Raw genomic sequence first — 22,606 nt, forward strand, 5'->3', positions numbered from 1 at the left:
GATAAGGCCTTTGGTTTTAATCTTCACTAGCATGAGTAAGCAACCCATTTCCTTTCAACTGTGATTTTCATAATTTCTGACTGTTTGCCCTACTGGCTAGTTTTTATGGGAATAAAAACAAAAATAAACAGACTTCAAGATGTCTACTATTTTAGAAGCTTCATAAATAGCACAATGAAGCCATATATGATAATTTGGAAAATCACCTTATATTCACAATGTACAGCAACCATACATTTTTTAACTAACTTAACATAATGCACTAAATATTTATGCACGTGGAGACTAAGATAAATATTAAATGGGTAGAATGAAATTCAAGAATGATATGTAGCAGAGGTTGGATTAACAACTGATAAAATGTTCTGGACAAAGTACTAGTTCTTTTGAAGGAAGCACCAGATCCAGTATTGGATTTCATACATTTTCAAATCTTATTTATAACTTGTTTTTATGCAAAATATTTTGTAGCTGCTATTTCTAAATCTACATGCCAAAAAATAATAATTACTAGGCTTAATATATTTTAAAGTGTCACTGATATTATATTTTTCAAGAAATTATTAACTATCTGAGTGATACATAACTTTCACTGCTACCCATCTGAACACAGGTAGATTTTCTGTATTTGCTATAAAATTATGCCTCCATATCAAAGAAGGCAGAAAATTCCCTATGTATCAACTAATTTTAACTTATTCTGAAGTAAACAAGTGGTCTTCTGAGATGTTTCAGAAGAGAATAAGTTTTCAGGCCAATCCTTCATTAAGTCTTTGTTTAAAAAATACTGGCTTCGGGCAGACAATTTTAAAAGCCTCATGCACATTTCATCTGTCAAGACATTTCAAACATACTGCTAGTAATTGTTTTGTAACTTACTAGAATATTTTTGAAATGTTACAACTTAGAAGAAAGTTTTTATTTGTCTAAATTTAGAATATAAATTGCACACACAAATCTAAGACAGAAATCACCAGCATGTGCTATAACTAGTACTGCACAGCAATACTACTTATTTACAAAGAAAAAAAGGTGCAAAATTACCTCGGGATGAGCTTAGCCTGGAAAGTGATGAGCGCCGAAAGGATGGATAACCAAAGTAACTAATATCTTCTGAAAACATAGCATCAGCATCAATAATGACACTTGGGTGAGCAGAATGTATGTCAGCATCCAGAAGAGACATAAGATCCTCTATAAGAGGAGACAAGGATCTGAGGTAAATTATCAGCTACTTGAAAATAATCTAGAAAGACCATCACCAAACAAGACAAATCTACCAACAAAACTGATCTTTTCTTCCAGTTCCCTAACATATAAATATTTTGCCTACTGCTCACATTTCAATCAAACAAAATATCCTAGAATGCTAATCCAATGTTATCTACTGTATATCAACTGCCTGCTTGCTGCTTCAAGCCATTAAGTCTAACCTCATTCTAAGAACTCAAATGTTAGACAAAGCTATGAACAGTTAAGCAATATAGAGACTAAATCGTTCCAGAAAACAGCATGTGAAATGCTTCCTTCAAAAGAAAAGAAAAAAGGAAGAAAGAACCTCTCGTTTTATCTGAAACTCTTACCTAAACTGAAAAATGTCATTTTAATGGAGTCTACAGATGACTATGCAAAAATACATACACATATCTCCTGAAGAAAATATTTTATGAGACTACATTTATGGTATCAAGTTAACTGAAGTGTTGATAGGGCATAAAATCTCAGCTGTTGATAGAACAAACAAATGCTCTCCCGGTAATAGCTTTATTTTTTTCTGCCACTTTATATTAAATTTAATTTCCAGCAGGGGTAAGAAAGGCTGCCTAAACTGTCAGCGGATGCAATTAAGTTTATCCAGTAAACTCACACTTTATAAATTTAATACCTTGCATTTTAATAGACTCCTAACCAACAACTTGCCACACGTAATCTAGCAACAACAGACACTATTTTATCCTTACTCACCTGTCACTTTAATTCCATAACTTCACTATGTCATGTGCAATTCTTCTATTTCCCATTTCTTTTCGACTATAAGATAATTGAATTCTTAGCTGTCAAGTACTATCTGTCTGACTCAGGCTACAAATAATCCCAGTGAGATCATAATTCAATTCAAATAACCTGACCCTGATTTTTACAGATCAATATACAATATAAATATTTATGTCCCGTATTTTCCCATGTCCATCATTACTATATTTCTTCCCAGAAGCCATGTCCTATTACTCTATTTTAAGAAAACACTGGTTTATGCAATCCTTTCAGCGTCCATCCAAGAATTACACCACAATGGAGCAGTACCTCAATAACTTTCCACTTCTCCACCTAGGGTATCCTATAGGAAATATATTGTGTTTCTGAATTAAAAACTACAATTAGCAACTAAGATTGGGAAGATTTGCTTTTAAATGCATCTTAGTTACTTTTCCACACCTTATTAATAAAAAAAATCAATTACTTTTTAAAAAACAGGTTAGAGATATGTGAAGTTTCACAAAAGAAGCTCTAACCATTAGCATTTAATTCAAAAATTTCCCACATATTAACTAAATGAAAAAAATTGGATAATTTCCAGCACCTTAGTTCCTTTCTTCCTAATTTAAGTTTCTCGTGGGAGTACTAAATATGTAATTCAATCCCCCTTCATACTGACCCTCCAAAGTGTTGGTTCTTGCTTTCCAGTAACTATTTAAAATGCTCAGTGAATAATCTTAAAACATCGCATTTCACAGCTATTACCTTTCTTATACATTCATGCTCAGAGTCTGATTTATCCATTTTGAAACTGCAAAGCAAAATACTACAGCAATATAGTAACTCTATTATCTTAACTGATAAGCAGGATCAGATTGAGTTAGCTAAATGAGTGGGTACTTGGAAATATGTGTTATAAACTAGACTAGGTTGGGGCAGAACAATCCTAGAAGTCAGCAATAACAAACCACTCTGTTGTTGCCAAGACAATTATATGACTATTTCCATGCAGTCACCAGTAATCAAATGTGAGTTCGAGCTTTTACTTTTACACACATACAGAAAGGCAATTCACCAAATGTTTGCCCTCAATGCTGTTAACAATATTGATAAGTTATATTATAATTATATTGTATATAATTATAATGTTCCTTTTTTATAAGTGTTAAACATCTTGTGGATCTGCAGGCTGTAAAGCACTGGATATAGTGTAGCAAAATAAGGTGTTACAATGATTCTGACAAGATGGTGTTACATTGATTCTGTAGGCTGGATTCAGGAACAAGATTGTAACCTGTTCTTTCACAGGCCTATATTCATAGAAACATAGAAACATAGAAGTCTGAGGGCAGAAAAAGACCTCATGGTCCATCTAGTCTGCCCTTATACTATTTTCTGTATTTTATCTTAGGATGGATATATGTTTATCCCAGGCATGTTTAAATTCAGTTACTGTGGATTTATCTACCACATCTGCTGGAAGTTTGTTCCAAGGATCTACTACTCTTTCAGTAAAATAATATTTTCTCATGTTGCTTTTGATCTTTCCCCCAACTAACTTCAGATTGTGTCCCCTTGGGGGACACATATTCCTCCTTAAGTAACACATTTTCAGCCCACAGGTGCTTTTAAATCCAGCTTAGATGATAGACAGCTATGTAACAACTATGGCAATTAGGCTTTTCATTAACTTCAGCTAATAAATCCTGAAGATTTGATTATTTGTGGGATGTTAAGCTTAAAGAACTCTATATACAACTCTTGGGGTGATACAGAAATTTCAGATAGACTGGAATATAGAACCACGTATGCTAAAGGTTATCTATTTGCTAATTGCTCTGGCATACACAACATGCCTATTTCCACAGGGCAATGTATGGAAACAAGTAGTGCCATGTGGAATTCTGAAAAAAAATGTAATGTAGTAGACTAACATAAAAGAAATTTGAAAACTAAACAAAGTTATTCTCTCATACAATGTATATATGGTGTAATTAAGGCAAAGTTACTCCTAGTCTCTTTTTCATATTTCCCCATTCACGTTCCCTAATGGCCTTGTTCCTTCCCTTCACTGTCTGGCTCTTCTCTTTGTTAAGCTACTCCATCAAAGATATCAATCCCACCACACAGAAATGAAAATTCAAATCAATTTGTATTGCCCATTGTAGACCCATATTATAGAACTGACAATCAAACTATAGTGCATCTTCCCCATTATTACATTTTAGAGTGGTGTTTAAAATGTACTTAGACATCTCCATACAGGGATATCTCATCTTACAAACGCCTCGTCATACAAACTTTTCGAGATACAAACCCGGGGTTTAAGATTTTTTTGCCTCTTCTTACAAACTATTTTCACCTTACAAACCCACCATTGACACTGGGATGCCCCGCCTCCGGACTCCCGTTGCCAGTGAAGCGCCCGTTTTTGCACTGATGGGATTCCCCTGAGGCTCCCCTCCATGGGAAACCCCACCTTCGGACTTCTGTGTTTCTGTGATGCTGCAGGGAAATCCCAGCAGGGGAATCCCAGCAGCACAAAAACGGGTGCTTCACTGGCAACGGAAGTCTGGAGGTGGGGTTTCCCAGCGAGGTTAGCCTCAGTGAAATCGTAGCATCGCAAAAACACAGAGGTCCAGAGGTGGGGTTTCGAGGACTTCGGTGTTTTTGCGATGCTGCAATTTCACTGATGCTCCCTTCGCTGGGAAACCGCACCTCCGAACTTCCGTTGCCAGCCAAGCGCTCATTTTTGCACTGTTGGGATTCCCCTGCTGGGATTCTTCTGCAGCATCGCAAAAACACGGAAGTCCAGAGGTGTGGTTTTCCATGGAGGGGAGCCTCAGGAGAATCCCAGCAGCTCAAAATCCTGCGTTTCGGCTGGCAAGAGGGGTGAATTTTGGGCTTGCACGCATTAATCGCTTTTCCATTGATTCCTATGGGAAACATTGTTTCGTCTTACAAACTTTTCACTTTAAGAACCTAGTCCCAGAACCAATTAAGTTTGTAAGACAAGTTAGCACTGTATATTGTTTTTAATATAGTACAATGTATATATTTACTGTGTCTTTCTGCCTCGAGCTATTAAGAAGGTAATTATTATCTAAGTTTTTTAAATAAGCAAATGGAATTCATATTATTCACTTTAATAAAAACTAGACCATCGCTCATATAATATATATTAATTCACTATAATCTAAAAATGTTTATTACAATCTAACAAAATCAACCTTTCACTGCTTTCCTTTGTAATCTTGCATATCTGGGCATATAAAAAGGTTGTACAAATTTATGATGATAACTAATTAGTGATCCTATATTCTTATAAAATTTTAATAAGTGTGTACTCTTTTACAATTTCCTTGAACAGTTGGCAAATTGGACTCTCACCAATAACCTGAATAAGACATATCCTGTATACTTTCTTTACATTCATCCAAAATTTAAGCTTTTTCGTATACAGTGATCCCCCGAGTTTCACGATCCCGATCATTGCAAAAGGCTATATCGCGATTTTTCCACCCGATGACGTCACTCCCTTCCTTTCTCATCTTTCTTTCTCTCTCTCTTTCTCTTTCTTGCTTCTTCCTCTCTCACACTCTCTTCCTCCCTCTCTCATCTCTTTCTTTCCTTCTCTCTCTTTCTCTATCTCTCCCCCTCTTGCTCTCAAGCGGCAAGCGAGCGGGCGGGCGGGCGAACGGGCAAGCGGCAAGCGATCTTGGGGTTTCCCCTTTGCCTGGGCGGCGGGAAGACCCAGGGAAGGTTCCTTCGGCCGCCCAACAGCTGATCTGCTCTGCAGCGCGGCAGCAGCGAGGAGCCGAAGATGGGGTTTCCCCGTTGCCTGGGCAACGGGGAAACCCCATCTTCGGCTCCTCGCTGCTGCCGCGCTGCGGAGCAGATCAGCTGTTGGGCGGCCGAAGGAACCTTCCCTGGGTCTTCCCCAGGTCTTCCCCGCCGCCCACACGCAAACTCCACCATCTGCGCATGTGCGGCCATGGAAAAAGGGGCGCGCATGCGCAGATGGTGTTTTTACTTCCGCACCACTACATCCCGAAATATCGATTATCGCGAGGGGTCTTGGAACGGAACCCTCGCGATAATCGGGGGATCACTGTAATAAGTATACATCTAACATTCAAATACAGGGTTCTTAAGAATTCAGATCATTTTCTCATTTCAATAGAAGAGAAATGTGTACCTGTGGAGTTCTTGATGTTCTCTGAGCTTGTTGTTTATTTGTAGAAATGTCATTACATGACTAGGCAACATCCACAGTGCTAGTGAATATGGGGATTGCTCCCTACTGTTTATATCCCAGCAATACTGGTGGAGGTGTGGTTTTCTCCTTGGCAATTCCTTGATCAAGGTATTGCTTTCTGCTTGACTATTTTATCTGATGTTAACCTCTGTTTATCTGAGTTCTGGCTGAAGGAGATGGTGTGTTTTTATCTCTTTATTTCTTTATACTTTTATATATGACATTACGATCTTTAAAAAAAATTAAAATGTGCAAAATTGTATGATAGCATAGCTCCTCAGCTACCCTTGTGTCTTTAGGATTTCAAAAAGAGGGTGTTTTTATTATATTTAGATTGAAATGGAGAGTCACTAGCAAAAGGACTCAGACAAGTAATGTTCTCTTCCAGATCTGAAACTAGGAGCAATTTTAAATCTAATGAAACATACTGAAAATGAATCTTTCTTCGTGATCTATCTGAGAGGTATGTCTTCCGAATTCTATTTAGTGAAAACTAAAGAAAAAAGTACCATATTAACTCTGTCTTATATATTATTTAACTTGCTATTCAAGTGAAAATCATATTAATATTTCTCCAGTAAAGTTGTTAAAGTGATATGATTTTGAAAGCCATTTGGTAATAAATAGAGCTGTACTGTAGCATTGATTGTAAGCATAAAATGTTCTGGAAAAGAAAATTGGTCAATTCAGTAAGAACAGAATTATAATGCTGTTTAAGACTAATGATAGATTAGCCTTAAATTGCCCATAAATTTGACCCTCAAGAGGGGGTCAAATACATGTATTCAACAATCAATTAGCTACTGCCTTAGAATTTAAATGGGTTTTAAATAATAATATCATAGCTACTCCAAAGTTTTTTCTTAAATTACTACTTTGCCTCAGATATGATATACATTTGCTACTGAATACTGCAGTCAGAATTCAAAAGTTTTATATAAGCAAAACAAAATTACAGCTTGGCATAACCATAAAGCAGAATTATGGAAACGCTTATGGAAACCAAGAGAACCTTAGCAATCAACCAGCAAGGCTTTTAACACCTGTTTTTAAAAGAGCAATTTATCTCACATAGCTTTATAGATTATTTTTCACATGAATATTTTCTGACATTGACACAGCTTTGGCAATTCTCTTATAGTCGAAAAGAGTTTAAACTACAAAAATGATTTTAATTTCTCATTTTCATTGTACTCATTATAATACTCCATTTTAAATGTCATATTTTGTTTTACTGCTATAAGGTGTCATATATTAAGCAGAAAAGTAGGGTATAAATTTAATCATCATCATTTTCACTGAAGCATCTTCTCCATTAGGCTGACTTAGCTGAAGATTCCTCTGTGAATGAGCATCTCCACTGTGTTTCCCAGAAAATATGACCTGTCCCCCAAAATAGGGCCAAGGCTAATTTTTGGGGATGGACGTAAATATACGCCCTCCCTCAAAATAAGACCTGCTGAAGGAGTGAGCGTTGCCAGCACACGTGGCAGCCCTTCCCTTCCCTAGCCACCTCAAGCCTGCCGGACCCCTTAACGACAGCCTGCTGATGGAGCGAGGGCCCGGAATTTCCTCTTCCTAGGTGCCTGGAGATAATTCCAGCGCACTCTGCCCACAGCGCTAGGCAACATTGCAACTGATGGCCCCTCACTTTGTGGCTATGAAACAAGCAGCAACCACGGTTTGTGCTCCACAGGTGTTGTTTAGGCTCCTACTACAGTAAGACAGAAAGCCATGTGGCCCTTCTACTCATGCCTCATTGTAGTAGGAGTCTAAGCAATACCAATGGAGTACAAACCATGGTCGCCACTTGCTTCATTGCCACAAGGTAAGCTGCAGAACAGAGACATCCTCGGCTGCATGGTTGCCTAGCACTGTGGGAAGGGCTGGAGCTAACAAGAGTGCGCTGGAAACAAGAGACAGAACCTCTGGCCCTTGCAGAACCAAGTATGCTAAAGGTATGAGGTGATCACACTCACCACCTCCTGCACCTAAAAAATTAAAGACCCCCCTCCCCGAAAATAAGGTATATTGCTTATTTTAGTGGTCAAAGAAAATAAGACAGGGTCTTATTATCTGGGAAACACAGGAACCCTTTGGAATCAACTCCCCCGAGATTCGCATTGCCCCCACCCTCCTCGCCTTTCACAGGAGTCTTAAGACTCATTTATGCCGCCAGGCTTGAGGCAATTAGATCTCAGCCCCCTGGCTGACAAAATGTTTGTATGGCTGTTGTTTGAATGGGTATGACTGATTTTTAACACCACTGGGGATTTTAAATTGTTTGTATAGTTTTAATTTAATTGTATTTGCTATTTTATTTGTTGTTTTTATATGTTGTAAGCCACCCCAAGTCATCAGAGAGGGAATGGCCTATAAATCCAAATAATAACAACAACAACAACAACAACAACAAGCTGTCTGTCACTAGCTTAGCAAAGTTTAGTGTGATATGTAAATATATATGTTTTCATCTACAAACAAAAAATTAAAGAAAGAAGATGGACTGATATTAGTTTCTTAATAGCTTCGTTCTCTGGCTTGTTCCAAAAACAGAATCCAGTGTTGACATGTCATGCTATCCCCAAGTAACGAGGCACAGATATTTCTTTCCCCACATAATTTCAGGATGTTATCAGCAGGTATTCAAGGATGTGTTTATCATTACACCAGCTATATTTATTTGTATAAGTGTTTTTATTCCAATCTTCTAATTTTACACACTTATAGCTTAGAACAGGAGTGGGCAACTATGGCCTTTTTATGACCTGTGGACTTCAACTCCCACAATTCCTGAGCCAGTCATGCTGGCTCAGGAATTGTGGGACTTGAAGTTAACAAGTCACAAAGGCACCTACCCCGGCTGACAAGAATACGTGAGGTGACACTGTAAAAACCTCTTTTGAGTTTCTTTTATTAAAATGAACAAAAATAGATTGAAAAACACCACTGCCAATGTGAGCATATTTAACTACGAAATGCTTTTTAACACTTCCTCTTTAAAACCAGCAGTATATAAAATTCCATAAATAAATTAGGTGCAACCAAGGCATTAAATTATGTATCTCTAGCATAAGAAATAATAAATTGCCTTAAATTAAGATCTCTTCTGCCATACAACTTACTGAACTGCAGAACAAATAAAATTTTAACTTTAAACTTTAAAAGCTTTAACTTTAAAAGCTTATTAGCAGCATTGATAAGTCATCTATGGAATGTATTGATGATTGCATAATTCTTTATGAGAAGGGTGAGCTTGTATAATTGTATGATTCTCAATACGAACGGGGCCTTTTATATTGTTGGTTTTTCTTTAATCCTGTGTGCTACCTAGAGTTATAAATAAATAAATTTGGGAGCTAAATTTCTTATAATGATGTTAATAAACTAAGAAAAGGGGCACTTCAACAAACATAAGGATGAAAACATAAGAAATGGATGATAGGTAGTCCTTGACTTACACAATTGACCCCAAAATTTCTGTTGCCCAGCAAGACAGTTCTTAAGTGAATTTTACCCCATTTTACAACTTTTATCACAGTTGTCAAGTGAATCACTGCAGTTCTTAAATTAGTAACACGATCATTAAGTGAATCTGGTTTCCCATTGACTTTGCTTGTCAAAAAGTTACAAAAAATGATCACAATACCAGAACATTGCAACCTTCATAAATTGCCAAGTGTCTTGACTTTAGATCATGTGACCGTGGGGATGCTGCAACAGTTGTAAGTATAAAAACAGTTTTTTCAGTGCTATTGTAACTTCAAGTGGTCACTAAATGAATTGTTATAAGTTAAGGACTACCTATATAATAATTGATCAAAATTAACACATTAATCAACTAGAAAACTACTAGTTAGTAGAATCAGTAGTAGAATTATAACATTCTAAACCTCACAATGGCAATTCATACATTTAAGTATGTATTTGTTCATTTATTTAATCAATGGTAAGTCTCATATGGTTATTTAGTTTTATATGGCTAAATATTATGCCACAGAATATAAGCCTTTGTCTAATCAAAACCACATTAATTTCTTCCCCAGGTATTTCTTATCCTTCAGAACTACTATTCCACTCGTTTCCAAAAACACAATATTTAAACAGCAATTGATTTCTTCTTAAAATATTAACATTAAGCTAATTCTCTGGTTATCAAAAGTAATATAAATGTGCCTTCCTGCTTCTTGTGTTTAGTATAATCTTTTTTCTTTAACAATTTCTATTTTAATAGAGGTCTGTTTTAGAAAGTAATTGTGAAAAAATAAACAGGATATAAAGATTTATTTTTGCAAGCTGTGTGCTTTGTAAAAGTATTTATCTCTAAGCTGTACATAATCTATGACACAAAAACAAACACTTATTGTTGGTTTATTTATTACATATCAATGCTGCCTTACTCCCAAATATTAATCTATGCAATAGTTACATGTTTTTTGAACCCAGTTACTCAGGCTCTTTTTTGACTTGGTTTGTAAACATTAGAAACTTGTTTCAGTATGAATCATTTAATAGAAACCTTTCAAAGTATACTGTAACGGTATTAATTAAGATGCTCAAATATGTACATTCTTATAACACGGGATTTCAAATTGAACAATAATGCAGATACTTCCAAAGTCCCTTAAATGTCAGTATTTTGGACTATATGATTCCTAAGGTTCCTTTCAACCCTCATATTTGACATATTCACTCCAATAGTAAAAGTAGTAAAAAGCTGGCCTGATTTTACCTTACCTATTCTTTGTTCTTTCTTCCAAAACATCAATATTTTTAAGAAGAGAATATTAATTATTTATAAATATTGCAGAATGAATATTTACAAAACTCTTATAAGAGCTTGAAATGATTTTTTTAGAAGAAATAAGAAAACATTTCCCACACAAACCTCCAGGAAGGTAGGATTCACTTGCTGTATCATCCCCATCGTCACCATCCTCATCATCACGACTCAACAAGTTGTTCACCGCAAGATTAACATCAAGATTTGTCCGTTGAAGCTCTCTGATAATTACACTTCTAGATTTCCCTTGTAAAACAACTTGTGCCTATAAAAAACAGAATGCATGCAAATATTAAGCTGAATAAATAATTTTCAAACAATTCCAATTTACAAAACTAAAATATTCCCGAGAAGTTAAACTATTCTGTTCAAGAGGAATTACAGAGGCAAGGTAAGGATGCTGACTGCTGAAAATCAGCAGGCTTTTGGAAAGAAGATTAAAGGTGAATTCCAGTTCAATAGGAATGTTTATGGTATCTTTTACTGTAAATAGCCCGCTATAAAAGTAGTTGGGAAACATGCAATTGCCTGCCCCATTCTGAATCCTGAATATAAACCTCCTTGTCTTAGAAGATTTGCCATATATATACTATTTGTGACAAGAGTGTATGATTATAATAGCAATTATCTCTGGGAATACTGTTTTCAAAAGCCTGAGTGATACGTTACGCTGTTGTCAAGCATAACCAGTAGACATACCCTGAAAAATATTCAACAACTAGCCTGATTTTCAATCGTTTCCATTTCTGTCAATGGAAGTTTCTTATTTTCAAAAGCATGCATATTATGTTCTTTAAAAAATGGCTAAATTTCAAATATCTAGGCTTAGATTGTCGTTATCTATCTATTACAGTTTTAATTTAACCAATACACCAGTTATTTGGACAGAATGACTTCCCGGTAATATACTGTTTTTTTCTAGAACAGAAATATTGTCTCTCATCAAGTAACTAAACTGATTTCAAATACCAGTTCTTGAACTTACAACCCCAGTACCATTAGATGAAGAACAGTTGGTTAAGCATATGCTGCATCTCTCTCTCTTTCTCTCTCTCTCTTTCCCTCTCTCCCTCCCTCTCTCTCTCTTATACTGAGAGACTATATAACTTTAGAAACTATTAACTGGCACAACCAATTTGTCAGTATTCCAACTCAAAACAATGACTTGGGCCTGACAAAATTTCTTTGTCATAGGAATTTTAAATAATTCATCCTAAGCAAGATTCAGACCTGTGAAATGAGTTCTTCTGGGATAACAGATGCTGGAATCACCGGTTGTGGTTGACTACCCAGTAGACCGGATCCTCTGTCACGTCCAGTTCGAATAACTCGTGTTTGTCTTCGTGAATCTCTAGCTCCTGCTGATGATCTACCAGATGATCCTCCCCCACTTCCTCCCACACCAGAGCTCCACCGACTTCTGGGGGAAAAAATTGAAAGCAAATGATCAATGTTTCTGACTTATTTTTAAAGTGATTATGTATCTGAACTGAATTGTTCCCTCTCCATGAGACAGGCTGTTAATTCTGCAGTTTTGCCAAAGATTAAAAATACTGCAACACATTCTTTTTCCTTTGCTATCCACTATATCCTCTCTGAGCACTCTAGGGCTCCCTTTATTTTATATTTATATAAAATTATTTTATATATTATATTATTATATTATATTATTATTATATTATTTTATATTTATATCCCTTTATATTCTTTGTTTCAACCAGTTTTATAATTCTGTAAACCTTTCACATGAAGATGTGATATTGACTTTCGCAATCCGAATATCAATCTACAAATGAGCCGGAGTGGCGCAGCAGGTAGAGTGCTGTACTGCAGGCCACTGAAGCTGACTATAGATCTGTAGGTCAGCGGTTCAAATTTCATCACCAGCTCAAGGTTGACTCAGCCTTCCATCCTTCCGAAGTGGGTAAAATGAAGACCCGGATTGTGGGGGCAATAGGCTGGCTCTGTTAAAAAGTGCTATTGCTAACATGTTGTAAGCCGCCCTGAGTCTAAGGAGAAGGGCGGCATAAAAATTGAATGAACGAATGAATACAATGTATTTAAATATAACACATGCTTAAACTTTTATCACATCAAGTATTTTTCTAGGCATAGATATTAAAAAATCTCACATTATCTCAAGAATATATTTTTTTCAAAAAAAATCAGTGATTGTTTTAAAAAGTTTTTTGAGTAAAAATGTAAAAAAACATTGATGTTAGCCAGGATTCATTTTAAATTGTTTTTAGCAAGATAAATCTATACTAGCAGCTGTTCATAACCACTATCTTTAAAACTGAGTGATCTATTCTAGACAACACAACAGAAGTTAAACATGTTTCAAATGATTTTAGTTTCAATTCTAACTAGAAATGCTATAATGAATCATTTATAAAGCATGCTGGCTTTATTCAACCAAAAAAAAGCAACAATAAATTAGAACACAAAACAACACATATCTTCGAATATTCCTCCTAAAAAGCTTTCCAAGTGTATTTTTAATACTGGTATTGCATGGAAAATACGAAGGACATATATTCCTCTAAAATACCGTATTTTTTAGACTATAAGACACACCAGAATATAAGACACATCTTAGTTTTTCAGGAGGAAAATAAAATAGCTGGTTGGTGGTTGCTCGGCCTCCTGGAATACCCCCAATCAGCTGTTCCCAGAAGTAAATTTTAGTAATACATTCATTGCTTTTTTTCCTGCCTCTGAAATCTCTATTTCACAGGCTTTTTTTCTGAAGCTCCATTTTAGAGACTCAAAGCTTCATTTCAGAAGCGTTTTTTCCCTGAAGCTCCATTTCAGAGGCATTTTTCAGCCTCTGAAACTTCCATTTGAGAAGCTGCGCAGGGTTATATTTGGAGTATAAGACGCACCCAGATTTTCACTGACTTTTTTTTTGGAGGGGGGGGGGGTTGCGTCTGAAAAATATGGTGTTTATTACTATTGAAGAAAACTACCTATAATAGCAGTAGTCTAATCTGAAAATTATGTCTATAATTAGTACCAGAATTTCTGTTGTTAAGTAAGGCTTAATTAACTTGGTTTTATATGCTTTTTTGCCAAGGTTGTTAAGTGAATTACTGCAGCAAATAACACAGATTTTAAACAAATTCATTTTTCCCCATTGACTTTGTTTGTTGAAACTGGCTGGAAGGATGCAATTGGCAATCACATGGCCCCAAGACTCTGCAATCATCATGAATACATGCCAGCTGCCAAGTGCCTGAATTTTGATCATGTGACCGTGGGGATGCTGCAACGGTCATAAGTCCGAGGATCAATTATAAATCACTGTTTTCAGTGCCATTATAACTTTGAAAGATTTTTAAACAAATGGTTGTTAAGTCAAGGACTACATATACATTAAATATTTCTTCAAAATCTAAGTTTAATTGATGAAATATAAAATATTTCTTGATAGCATTATGCTGCATTAGAATGATCTTCATACATATGGAGATGTTATGCATATTCACATAACCAAGGTAACCTTTTATAACCATGGTATACAAACAGGTTGCGGCCTCAACCCTATCAAAACTTACCCAAGGGTGTTGCCTGCCAGTCTGCCCAGAGTTTCAGAACCAGACAGAAACCAAGGGGAATCACTAGTCCTGCCTGGCCTGGATGTCCTTCCAGCCCCTGAGCCACTGCTCAACTTTGAACTGAAAGTAAAAGATGGTAGATCAGTCACAATGCAATCCCAAATGGGTTAAAAACAAGCCCTGGAATCCCAGGTTTAAATTCCTAGGGACTTAGTCTGGTAACATACCAGCTTAAGCAACACCCTTGGGGAATCTTCCAAACATAGCTAAAGGATATGACAATCATAACAGGGAGCAAGGGAAAGCATGCAAAGCATGCCAATACAGTTCTTTTATTAGAAAATGTTTTATTACAAAAGTAGTGTTAACTCTCATGGTGAAACTATTGTGCATATGTTCAAATGAATTACTATGTGTATTACTATGTGAATTACTATAAATTAACATAATCAAATTTCAAACTCCTGCTTTTAATCCCAAACTTGAATTAATGTAATACTCCTATATCCTTTCAAAACTCAGATAAAAATGTGGATCCCAAAAACATATCCTGGGAAGGGGTAACATCATAAATGAGAATATAATGTCAATTCAATTATATTAAGACTATTCAATTCAGTGGTCAATGTTAGTTAGGACATCTAAATTGTTTTTAATATTTATGATTTATCTCTTATTATTTATATGCAAATAGGTTTAGCATCTATAAAATCATCATCAGAAAGGTACATCAAAAATTTTATTTTCAAATTATCCCATGTTTATTTTCAGTTTTGTTAACAATCCAAATGAGTAACATTTAAAAACAAAGTGGATTAAAATGTTTGATACTTGTTACCAATCAGAACAAAAGTAGCTCTTACCCATCATTGTTATCAGGTTTACCCAATTCTAATCTGTCTGGCTGAACTAAAAAGCCAATTCTGCAGACTCTACCATCCTAAAATTGAAGAAAAAGAATATCTATTAAACATTATACTTAAATTGCATTATTAACATTTTTAGCAATTATTACGTTGGTCTAACCTTGGACAACTAAATTTAACTATACAACCAGGATATTTCAATTCCAGCTTAATGTGTGCAATTTACCTCAAGAAGAAATGCAGCATGATTTGGTCCCACTACACACTGTTTAATTGTTGCTTGTTCCAATACATTCAAAGGAGGATGGCTGAAAAAGAAGCAAAAGAAAAATCCCATGAGTGATTTAAGAAATGGAAGAAGTACACAATAGAAATTCGGACCACAATCAATACAACCCCTGTCTGAGTTCAATCCACTTGATAATTACTAGAAACCTACTCATATTACAACCTACAATTGCTTCTCACTAACAAAGACAACTAACATAATCAAACTAAGCCGTCACAATCCAAATGCCTGCTAGCTTGCAGGTACTCCTCCTCCTCTCTTTTTCTCTCTCTTCTCTTTCCCTTCTTCCCGCTTTCCTTTTCTATCCCTTTTCTTTCCACGTTATTCTTGGACTATTAAATATTAGAGCTATAAGATTATCCAAATAAGAATATTGAATACAAAATATTTACATATGGACAAATATTCGGAATGTGTATACAATAATATATATAAGCCGTTGTATAATAATACTGTTTAACCCCATTCCCCTCCCACTTCTCTTTTTTGTATTCCCATCCCCTTTTCCCCTGTTTTCTTTCTTTTTTTATAAACTAATAAAGTATATTTCAAAAGAAAAAAGAAATGGAAGAAGTAGGTTGTGATATAAAATGAATAGCTGTTTCAAAATTTATTTTCAATTGTTACCTTTAAAAAAACAAAGACACTTCTGAAAACTCTCTATAAAGGTTTCTTCACTGAAAATGTATAAATGTGAACTGTTGATTTTGGGATTTATTGATTAGAAGGTTTGTTAATTGGAAGATGGGAACTATAATTTGCAATATAGGATGGAAGAGTTGGTAATTCTTATAATTGTAACAGTCACAAAGAAGATTATTTCTTCAGGTATCTTTCTTTCTCTTGCTTTTTTATTATTCACATTTTCTTTCTTAGTAGAACTTCCAATAAATATTTTTAGCTGAACAACTTGATGGGGAAAAAATCTATTTTTAATTAAAGGGATATCGTTATCATCTGGTGTTTAGTCATACTTATTTTTTACAAATATCTGTCTTCATTTGTTACAGAGGAATTTAATATAGCAGATATCTATATAGCCCTGTGATGGCGAATCTATAGCACTCGGAGTCAATATCTGAGGGCACATGAGGCATTGCCCTATGCCAGCTCCAGTGCGCATGCACGAGCCGACCAGCTGGTTTTGGGCCTTAAGGAAGGCAGTTTTCACCCTCTTGAGGTTTCAGGAGGTCTCCCTGAAGCCTCCACAGTGTGAAAAATGGCCCAATGGGCAAACTGGAACTCTCTTTTTCTGAACTTCTGGTTTGCCTGTTGGGCTGTTTTCCTCACTCTGGAGGCTTTCAAGGGAGCCCTGAGGGTGAAAAACGGCCCAACCCCAGGGGGGAGGGGCATGCATGGGGATGTGAGTATGCGCAGTGTGACACATGTGGGAAGGGTGCTGTGTGCCAGCACGCATGTGCCAGAATGTGTGCGCACTCCCATTTTTGACACCCAAGAGGTTCACCATCACTGATATATCTACATACAGAACAAGAAAGATTTAGAAATACAGAGATTACATGTCATCTTATGCCAGCCTATTTTTAGATCTATTAAGAACTTAAGAAGAGCCATGCTGAATCAGGCCAAAGCCCATCGAGTCCAGCATTCTGCGTCACACAGTGGCCCACCAATTGTCCATGGGGATCTTGAGCAGAAAGAGAAGGCAAGACCCACCCTTTCCCTTGACCCCCAACAAGTGGTATTCAAGGGAATCCTGCCTGCCTCAACCAAAATAGAGGCAGCACTTGGACATCCGTTTCAATAACCATCTATATGCTTGGCATCCATGAATCTGTCTAATCCTGCCTTGAAACTATCAAGGCTGACAGCTGTCACGACCTCTTCTGGAAGTGAATTCCATAAACCAAGGACCCTCTGGTGAAGAAATATTTCCCTTTATTTGTCCTCACCTGTGAGCTGTAAGGAGTGCCCCCTCGTCCTAGTATTGTGTGATAGAGAAAATAATTTTTCTCTATCCACCTTTTCTATCCCATGCATGCTTTTATACACTTCAATCCCTCACATGCCGTCTTTCAAGGCTGAAGAGACTAAGGCGTTGTAACCTGGTATCATAAGGAAGGTGCTCCATTTCCTTTATCATACTTGTTGCCCTTTTTTGCAATTTTCCAGTTCCATTATATCCTTCTTGAGGTGCGGTGTCCAAAACTGTACACAGTACTCCAAGTGTGATCTCACCATCGATTTGTAACCAATCAAACCAAATTGAAACCAATCAAACTAAATCTTTGCTTCCCAAGTTGTAATCCTCCCGGAATCCAATGAAGAATTTAACACAAACATTCAGTCACATAGGTACACACACCTGCTTCTCCTTCATCCCCTAGAGCCCACCCTATTAGGTAGCTGAGTAGAAAAATAAGCTTGAAGATACCAAATTTACAAATTCAGAATTGAAACAGTAAAAGGTTCCTCACCTATTTAAGTTGTACTTGTTGAGCTTTTCTGAAACTTCTCTTAACCTGAAAGAAGAAACAATGCATATTTTAGCAAATACAGTACAAGCATGTATTAATCAAACACATTTTATGTGCTTTCAGAAATCTTACAAGTAGTCCTCGACCTGTGACCACAATTGAGATCAGGATTTCAGTCTCTAAGTGAAAGCATGACATCATGTGACCCCTTTACTTAGCAATCACAATTCCATCACTCTCTATTGCAACAGTTACCCAAATACCACAGATAACCATTACAGTTTTCCAAAGTTATTCAAAGCCAGGTATTTATTTTATTTTATTTTGTCAGATTTCTATGCTGTCCTTGTCCTATAGGACTCAGGGTAGTTTACAATAAACAAGCACAAAACATGAAGAAATCTAATATTAAAATACATTCAAATGTCAATACTAAAACAAATAAATATCTAAACATAAGTTATAGTCTAAAACCTCTATATATTTAAGAACCAGTCATTCCCATTCATTCCATCATTCTTCACTCATAAGCCAGGGAGTTAATGTTAAAGTTTCAGTGGTCCCAAGACTGTTGGAAGAGGTGCATTTTCAATTTCTTAGGGAAGGCCAGGAGGGTGGGAGCAGTATGAATCTCTGGGGGGGGAGTTGATTCTAGAGGGCCGGGGCTACCACAGAGAAGGCTCTTCCCCTAGGCTCCGCCAGACGGCATTGCCTGGTTGATGGGAGTTGGAGAAGGCCAACTCTGTGGCACCACAGAGGGATATCCCAAGGATATCCTTTCAAATATGTTCTGAAGTTAACACAACTTTATGAAAATAAGCACTGCTTAACAAAAGGCTCAAGGTCTACATGTAGAATATTTGTCAGCGGAACTGGGTCTGAAAAGAAAAGACAGCAAAGGCAGCCAGATGCTTCTTCTTCAGCCACAGTGGCTGGGCATGAAGAAGAAAGGTTGGTCCTGTGAACTCCAAGAGAAGGCAAATGGGGAGTGAACCAATGCTGGTGCTTGCTGGGGCAGACAGACCTTCCCAAGGCATAGAAAGTAGTCCCAGAGCCACACAGTTCCACGGTTGTTTGTTATCCCACAAGGCAGGGGGCAGGCAGCAAAAAGTGTATAGATGGGGAAGGGGAAGAGATAATTGGGTGAGGGGAATTACAAAGGGGCTGCCAAGCATCTAAATTGTAATCACATGAGTATAGGAGAGTACTGCAACAGTCATAACTTAGAGCAGGATTTCTAAGTCTGTTTTTAATATTGAATGTTCACTGAATGAAAGGTCATAAGTCGAGGTCTACCTGTGTGAGGCAGAACCTGAGCCGGGGTGGCGCAGCAGATAGAGTGCTGTACTGCAGGCCACTGAAACTGACTGCTAGATCTGCAGGTCAGCAGTTCAAATCTCATCACCGGCTCAAGGTTGACTCAGTTGACTCAGTCTTCCGAGGTGGGTAAAATGAGGACCCGGATTGTGGGGGCAATATGCTGGCTCTGTTAAAAAGTGCTAGTGCTAACATGTAAGCCGCCCTGAGTCTAAGTAGAAGGGCGGCATAAAAATCAAATAAATAAATTAAAGAAATAAAATGCAGCTTAATATGTATCCTGGTAACAAAATCAGAACAAATCACCCATACTAATTAATGTTTGTACAGTGTACAGTGTACATAAATACATACACATCAACCATTCCCTTTCAGAGCAAGGAGCTTTCTGCAAAGTACAAAAAAGAATTACAAGGTAGCCAGCCAAATAACTTAAGGCATAAGAAAAAAAATAGTTAAAATCAGGTTACACAAGCAACTTTTACTGTACCTTTCTATACCAGTTTGTCCAGGCAAACCTCCTTGCTTCTATCATGCCCATGCACTGCTTGTATTCTTTTTTTGACATTAATTCATTGCCCACTACAGATCACATACTACCTACTACACGTCTGACAGCATTTCTACATCCTAAATTTTCCATATACAGTGGTACCTCATGATACGAACCCCTCGTCTTACGAACAACCCGAGATACGAAACCGGGCTTCAGAAAATTTTTGCCAGTTCTTAGGAACTTTTTCCTTCTTACGAACCCGCTGCCGCCGCCGCCAAGAAGCCCCGCTGCCCAGCTGGCGCTTTTTGAAACAGCCGGGGGGCTTCTCAGCGGCCTCCCGAACCCGAACTTTTGCCGAACTTCCGGGTTCAGCATTCGGGAGGCCACTGAGAAGCCCCGCCGCCCGGCTGTCACCTTTTAAAACAGCCAGGGGGCTTCTCGGCGACCTCCAAAACGCCGAACCCGGAAGTTCGGGTTTGGCGTTCGGGTTCAGGAGGACGCTGAGAAGGCGCCCCCCCCCCCCCGGCTGTTTTAAAAGGTGACAGCCGGGCGGCAGCGTTTTTTTTTGCGGGGGGTTTTCGTTGCACGGATTAATTGATTTTACATTGTTTCCTATGGGAAAAAATGTTTTGTCTTACGAACTTTTCGTCTTACGAACCTCCCCCGGGAACCAATTAGGTTCGTAAGACAAGGTATTACTGTATTCATGTAAATCTAATGCTGTATTCTAATACATAATTCTGTGAAAAATTATAATTATATATTCCATTTTTGTCATCAAAAACAATTACTTTGGTCTTCAATAAATTATTTCCTAGGCATACAACTGAATGTTACTGCAAATAATTCAGATTCTCAGCCAACAGTACAGCTTCAACCACTATCAAAACTTTATATATACAGTGGTCCCTTGACTTTCGCGGGGGATACCTTCCAAGACCGCCCGCGAAAGTCAAATTTCCACGAAGTAGAGACGCTCCCTCCCTCCCTCCCTTTCTCCCTCTCCATTCCTGCAGGGGCAATAGGGCAGCAAGGTGGGAACTTTGCTGCGCTCGCTGCCGGTGTCTCCCATGGCAACGGCGGGAGCACCGTGCTCAGGGTCAGAGTAGGGGAAGGGGAAGCTCAAGGCAAGAGGGATCCAGGCCAGGACTCGAAGCCGGGATTCCAGGCTAGTCAGCTGGGAGGTCAGACGCTACCACTAAGGCTTAGGTGGGTAGGGGAAGAAGAGGCAGCGGCAGGCATAGGGCAGCAGTAAAGCTCAGCTTCAAGTGGAGCGTATCAACGCTCTGAGAATTAAAGGCGGAAGCGGAGCTTTTATTTAAAGAAGCAGGACGGCTGGGGGGGAAGGGGGAGAGTTAAAACACACAGTATTGTACATCGGGCAGCCACAGGAAAACCCGTAGTGTTAAAAACAACACAGAATATTTTTAATTAATATTTTTTGAAAACCCGTTGTATAGCCTTTCCGCAAAAGTCCGACCCAGGAAAGTCAAGGGACCACTGTATATTCATGTCCCTGACCAAAACATCTCAAGTCACAAACATTTTTAATGTATTTATCATTAAACAGCCAAAGCGATACTGCACAACCAAGTCTTATTTCCTGCTCAATGCTGAAATCATCTGCTAAGCATTCCTTTTATTAAACAGGCATTTTCTAGTTCAGCTGCCCCCAAGAGAGGCTTTTCGGGGGACCTGGTTCCACAATGATTTTGTGTGCTGCCTGCATCCCATGGATAAGTCTCCACTTGTTTGCATGGCCCAGTTTCTGGCATGCTGTGGACTGGAGGTGGTCCACGGTCTGGGGACTCCTAATCTAGTTCCATCATATCACTCTTACTGTATTCATCCACCAATCTTCAACATGACAAATGCACAAAACATGGGATCGATAATGTTTATTGTATATTTGTTGACTTAAAGAAAGTGAACAGACTTGAGATTCCATAAGCAAGCCAGTTTTTTATTTTTTGTTTTTCAGTTAAATTTATTATTTTGACTTGTAGGCCGCCCAACTCCTCGTTGATTCTTAAAATCATTTAAATCTGGAAAGTTTCCAATTTTCAACATTCAACTGGTGCATTTAATTTTCTATTTACTGAATTTTCCTTAGACAATATCATACAGGTAATCCTTGGATTACAACAGCAATTGGGACAGAGATGGATGTCGCCAAGTGATGTGGATGAAAATGCGATATCATGTCATCACATCATTTAGCAATGGCAATCCCAGCAGTCCTGGGTGTTGTCACAATCCAAGGACCGCATGGCCTAAGTGGGAGAGGCGAGAGCTCCAGATAAGGAGCACAGAGGGCTGCATGGGTGTCATGGAAGGGTAGAAGAATGCCACAAGTCAACTGGCAAAGGCACAGGTGGGCTCTGGAGAGCACAGGTAGGACAGCAATGCCACAAGTGAGCCCTGGGGTACAGGCCACAGTTGGGCAGTCGGGTTACGCAGGCACACCATTGAGTGTAGGAAGACAGGGTTGCTACAGAGTACGAGATCTCTGGAATTTTTTCAGTATTCACTTAGCATTTTAAAATAATTTTCTTTCTATTGATTTTTCATTTACAGATAGTCCTCTTGTTGCAACCGTGACAAAGATTGCCATCGCCAACTGAC

General features: G+C 37.8%; 1 protein-coding gene across 5 annotated transcripts in view; it reads right to left on the reverse strand.

Moving 5' to 3' along the window:
- UBR5 (ubiquitin protein ligase E3 component n-recognin 5) overlaps positions 1–22,606 on the reverse strand; it is a 106,945-nt gene that overhangs the window by 74,268 nt on the left and 10,071 nt on the right. For 4 of the 5 annotated variants that reach the window (XM_070748158.1, XM_070748155.1, XM_070748156.1 and 1 more), the window contains exons 2-8: positions 18,169–18,213; positions 15,668–15,749; positions 15,439–15,515; positions 14,576–14,695; positions 12,249–12,438; positions 11,124–11,283; positions 1,045–1,194 (exon numbers count right to left, since the gene is read on the reverse strand). In XM_070748158.1, coding sequence (XP_070604259.1) covers positions 1,045–1,194; positions 11,124–11,283; positions 12,249–12,438; positions 14,576–14,695; positions 15,439–15,515; positions 15,668–15,749; positions 18,169–18,213 — 824 coding nt within the window. The remainder of the gene's footprint in view (positions 1–1,044; positions 1,195–11,123; positions 11,284–12,248; positions 12,439–14,575; positions 14,696–15,438; positions 15,516–15,667; positions 15,750–18,168; positions 18,214–22,606) is intronic. The other variant, XM_070748159.1, reaches the window with a different exon arrangement.

Source organism: Erythrolamprus reginae, chromosome 3 (assembly GCF_031021105.1).
Source record: "Erythrolamprus reginae isolate rEryReg1 chromosome 3, rEryReg1.hap1, whole genome shotgun sequence".
Classification (NCBI taxonomy): domain Eukaryota; kingdom Metazoa; phylum Chordata; class Lepidosauria; order Squamata; family Dipsadidae; genus Erythrolamprus; species Erythrolamprus reginae.